At 31.8% G+C, this 5,273-nt stretch overlaps 1 protein-coding gene across 1 annotated transcript; it reads right to left on the bottom strand.

Annotated features, from left to right (window-relative positions):
- Positions 1-2,975: 2,975 nt before the first annotated feature.
- LOC132746889 (uncharacterized) lies at positions 2,976-5,273 on the bottom strand. Its single transcript, XM_060736169.1, has 3 exons — positions 5,038-5,273; positions 3,896-3,958; positions 2,976-3,268 (listed from the first exon to the last, which is right to left on the bottom strand). The coding sequence occupies exons 1-3, from the start codon at positions 5,230-5,232 to the stop codon at positions 3,161-3,163; spliced, it is 366 nt and encodes a 121-aa protein (XP_060592152.1). The 5' UTR covers positions 5,233-5,273; the 3' UTR covers positions 2,976-3,160.

Consider the following 5,273-nt stretch of genomic DNA (forward strand, 5'->3'; position numbering starts at 1 on the left):
TGACCATGAACGAGAATACATGCCATTATGTAGCAATAATTTTTAAAAAGAATGAAATAGATAGAAAATATCGGACATTATATATAATGTAAATTATATAAATGCACTATAGTCTCATTCTGTGGGAAGTGTATTTTTAGGGCGTTCTTTAAAGTTTCATTTATACTTGACTTACCCTCTAACTACCCCCTTATTTATGCCGCCTAAATGTTCGATCCAATCATTTGTTTCGTGTTCGGTGACCATATTAGTTGACTTAATGTTGTTCCGGGTCACGTGCAAGAGAAACAGACGACATTTTGAACACGATTTAACAAAAACTAAAAAACCTTCTTCAACACATATATTTACTTACCGCAACGATGTTATTCCAGAAAAAACCCGTCGTTAGTCTAGTAAAAAATTGACGGAATTATCCGTTCTGATAGCCAAACATAAATCAGATAGGAATACATTATTTTCACCAGATACCGTCTCTTAACGCCAAATTCGGTCTACTATATCATTTCCATCTTGGGACCAATTTAATTATGTATAACACGTACTAATAAATTTTAATCAGCTTAGTGTTTTAAGAGAATAAAGCATTTTTAAAGTTTTTTTCTTTAAGTGCAAGTTTTTGAAAGAAAACAAAATATATCCTTTTTTTAGACTACATTCTCTAATCAGACATGACATGTAGCAAAAATTATTGCTATTTGCTGTGTTTATCCTGCAAGGGACTAAAGGCTGGTACTGAGTCCGTACATTGATAATGATATTTTTCCCGTCAAAACATGGCGGTTGGGCGAGTTCATTTAAGCATTCCTTATTGAAGTTTTTGACGTTTATTTTGTTATCATGTGGTACTGAATTATTCGCTTTGATTGGCTAAAGGCGGGCGGTGTACATGTAAAACTGTTAAAATCTTGTTAATTGTATATTTTGATTCTGAACAAAATGAACGTCAAAAACTTCAATAAGGGATGCTTAAATGGACTCGTCCAACCGCCATGTTTTGAGGGGGAAAAAACATTATCAATGTACGAACTCAGTACCAGTCTTTAGTCTCTTGCAGGATAAACATAGCAAATTGCATTATCTTTTGCTAAATGTTATTTCTGATCTAAAAAGGAGTATACGGTATTTTGTTTTCTTTCAAAAACTTGCACTTAAAGAAAAAACTTTAAGGATACTTTCTTCCGGGCGAGTTTAATACTATGAGTGTTGTTTTTGCAAATTATTAGGTATTATATGTATTATCATTATCACATAAAGTAGGTCAGTTATAAAAATAAAATATTATAAAAACATTGATTTTCAATTGTATTGTTTATGCTGTACATGAATACTTTGATTTATGTGACTCATAAGTAAATTGTTTTGAAACTTCGGTAAACCAGGGTATACAAATCTTTCATGTGGTAAAACAAAAAAGAACACAGATGTAGCTGTGATTCTGAAAGTATAACAGTTTTTATTTGTTTTGGTCGTCAAGAGTTCAAATCCAAGTTAAGGCAATTCTTGTTGTTGTTTTTTTAATTGTTTAAGCCAAATAAACATTGAATTGAATATCAGTGTTGTAATTAGTCTTATAACCAATTTGCTACAGTTATAACACTGGAAACAGCATTGGTGGCACTATACAATCAAAGCACAGAAGGCGCTGAATTTGTTTGGGTCTCAGAATGTCAGAAAGGTGAAGGTTGTGAGATTATAAAACAATTTGTTTTTGTAAAGTGCCACCAATGCATTCCAGCGTTTCAATTGTAGTAAATTGGCTATAAGAGTAATTTAAAATCTGATATTCAATCCAATGTTTATTTGACTTAAACAATTTGAAAAAAAAATGAGTTGCCTTAACTGGGATTTGAACTCCAGACCTCTCGCTTCCTAAGCGAGCGCGCAAACCCCTCGGCCACGGTGAATTTATTTGTTAACAGCCTGAAGAAAACTATATTATTCTATATTAGGGTTTGTAACGACGCTAACTGTTGTTTAACACAGATGTAAATAATCATGGAGCTTACTATAAGCATGTATATCTATAAAGAATAAAACAATATTAGAAATCTTCGACCATTCGGGAATTATTTTGCTTGAAAATTAATGCGCCTGTCATTTGACCATCTTTACGCAGTGATCTCCCCTGAATTTTTCGGCGTTAGTTTACATATAAAGGGAAGTAACCGCTTCAAAAAAGCGGACTACTTTCGGCACTTGCAATTAACAGCATTAGAGTCTGAAATTTCGCTACCATTATTTGTTTGGGCTGACGACCCAAACAAATAAAAACAAATTGGTTTATAACCTCACAACCTTCACCTTTCTGACATTCTGAGACCCAAACAAATTCAGCGCCTTCTGTGCTTTGATTGTTGAAATACTCGCTAATCAAACTTGTGTTGATCAAATCACTTGAATTTTATTGCGTGATTGAAAGTTTCAAATTTTTGATAAGTGCAGATTCTATAATTTATGTAAATGATATTCTTTTTGTTGCATATGATCACTTGAATATTCATCTATTTATTCAAGTGAAGATAATAGTGATATCCATATTTTGAAAAAAAAATTAGATTTAACATAAATTTTCCTTATACAAAATTATTTTCTGTGGAAAATTCTACAAATATGAACAATTATTTATTTATCATCTAGAACGCATTGATAAGGTTTATAATCTGCTATTTAAAGATATGTGGTATCGTTACTTACGAACAATAATCATATGTACATCTTTCGTGTTCTGTTGTCGTGTATGATGTTACATGCTATCAACGTACTAAGTATAAATGGTATAACATACCTTCCATTATAGTCAACATCACTTTAAAGACAAAATTTAATATTGTAATTGAGGACGAGTATAATTTATCTTTGAATGTTCATTGTGTAACAATATAAGATATATTTATGTCAAATATATCATGATTAAGAACCGATTCTCTCATAGTTTTATTTTCTCATGTTATCAACAATAATAGGGAAAAAAATTTAAATTCTTTAAAATTTATTTTACTGTGCAAAGATATAAGAGAAAAAGAACTGTATATAGTTTAAATTTTGAATTATTTAATCCTTTAAATTATTTTTGCAGTTCGTTACTACTGTTTAATTGTATTGCTTTTTTGTGTTTGTCCGACCAGTGGCCTATATTTCTTGAAACAAAAGCACTAATTCAATATGCGTTGTTTTGTGCTTTTGCTTCCTCGATAGCCTGCCAGCAGGATGCGTTGTAAACCTTGCTGGTGGGGCCGTGAAAATACACATCCGCTTGACATTGTTTCTGAAATTAATGTTAAAGCTATATATATCTTGCCATGTTGTAAAAGTTGTTTAAGAAGACACATGTTCATTATTGTCGTTACTATGGGCTCTTGTATTAATAATTAACCGAGAAACAAAATTAGCTCAAACAATCCAAGAAACGAAATATACTGTATCAGAACCAAAGTGTCTTACTTTGTAAAGAAAGACACCTGAAATAATTTATTAATGTTGATCGACAGATGACAAAAACATAACTTATCAATGAATAATTGTATATTGTGTACTCACTTGTTACGCGAAAAAAAGTGATAATAGGTCAAACAGTATTACGCTTTATATCACACAAAGAATTCATACATGATATTACAAATATGCATATCCATAAAGAGAAATAATAAGTAATTTGTATAGTTAATATTCCATAAAATAGTTCAATGACGATTTGTAAAATAGAAATAATAACATAGTGCGGGATATGATGGTTCTTTGTTTTTAAGCAGAACTCATAGATAATCATTCTATGCTAGATTGATTGATAGCATGTCATTATATAACCCTAAATCAAACAAATTAACCAACAAACTTCTACTACATATGAAATATAATACAATTAACAATACTAAAGAGGTAACTTTTAACATACCAATATGCCATACTGACATCTTGCTTGAAATATGACCCGGTATTCCTCTAGTGGATATTGAACCTGTAGAAGAAAAAATGATTTAAGTTTAAAATACAATACTATTTCGTTCTTGAGTAAAAACTTTAACATGATGGGTATGGAACTTGAAGAAAAGCTTCGATGCTGAAGAGGTTGATCTTTTGGGTGGAAAATATTCGCTCAACGTAAAAGTTTCACAATTCGACTTGTACCTCTGTAAGCGCAATGCGTTTGCACACTTGGTATGATATTCACGTGCTCAAAATCTAAAATCTACTGGACAAACCTATTCATTGCTGTTTAAGATATTCACAAACGGGTTGTACTGACTGAGTAGTTAACATTGCAGACTCGGATCAGACGGAGCAAACAATTGTATCAGTTACCATGGTTACGGTCAGCAGCTTAACAGAGAAACGTTTTAACAAAACAAATACGAAGAGAAAATATATGTTAACTATGTACTTATGGATATAATTAGTACCAACATGCTTCATGACAGATATTTAATATAGTAGACAATAACCGTTATATTTTTCAAACGTCTTTTCATTACCTTATTATATTTTTCAAACGTCTTTTCATTACCAAAAATAATCTTGAAAACGATTGTAGCAATATTTTAATGTACTAAACGATATAAAAGTTAAGAAATGAGAATTTTAAAGTCTTGACTTTCATCATAAGAGAACTGTACGATACAAACCGAAAATGGTTAATATTTTGGTGTTATGATTTTTTAAAAGACTTATGAGCTGCGCCATGGCAAAAACCAACATAGTTCGTTTGCGACCAGCATGGATCCAGAAAAATCTGCGCATCCAGAAAGTCTGACCAGGATCATTGCTGTTTGCTTACAAACTCTATTACGAGAAGAGAAACTAATAGCGAAAATCATGGAACTTGATCCATGCTGGTCGCAAACGTACTATGCTGGCTTTTGTCAAGACGCGGCTCGTATATGTTTGCCATACATAAAAGTTATTGTTACTAAGTGAAAATTATTACACTCCTTCTATAACATATGCATATTTCTATATTGCAAACATGTCAGTTTGTAAACACGTATGCAATTTCATCTAATTTATATGTGTCAGTGTTTTATGATCAAAAGGACTTACCAGCACATTTTCCCAAGCTTGTAACAGGCGAATGTAGTCAACTTCTAGATGTTTAGCAGCCGTACTTGCAGCTAAAATTGCCCTTTTTAGCGTAACAGAAACTGGTTGCCATTTTGTCGGAGGAGGAGGTACCAGTGAAGATTCAACACCAACACTCAATATACAGAGGACACTTACGAAAAGTGCTAGTTTCATTTTCAAATTAAAACTGTTCAACAGGAAAATCTGAATTGCAA

This window comes from Ruditapes philippinarum, unplaced genomic scaffold (assembly GCF_026571515.1).
Source record: "Ruditapes philippinarum isolate M1 unplaced genomic scaffold, ASM2657151v2 ctg4392_1_1_1_1, whole genome shotgun sequence".
In the NCBI taxonomy this organism is placed as follows: Eukaryota; Metazoa; Mollusca; class Bivalvia; order Venerida; family Veneridae; genus Ruditapes; species Ruditapes philippinarum.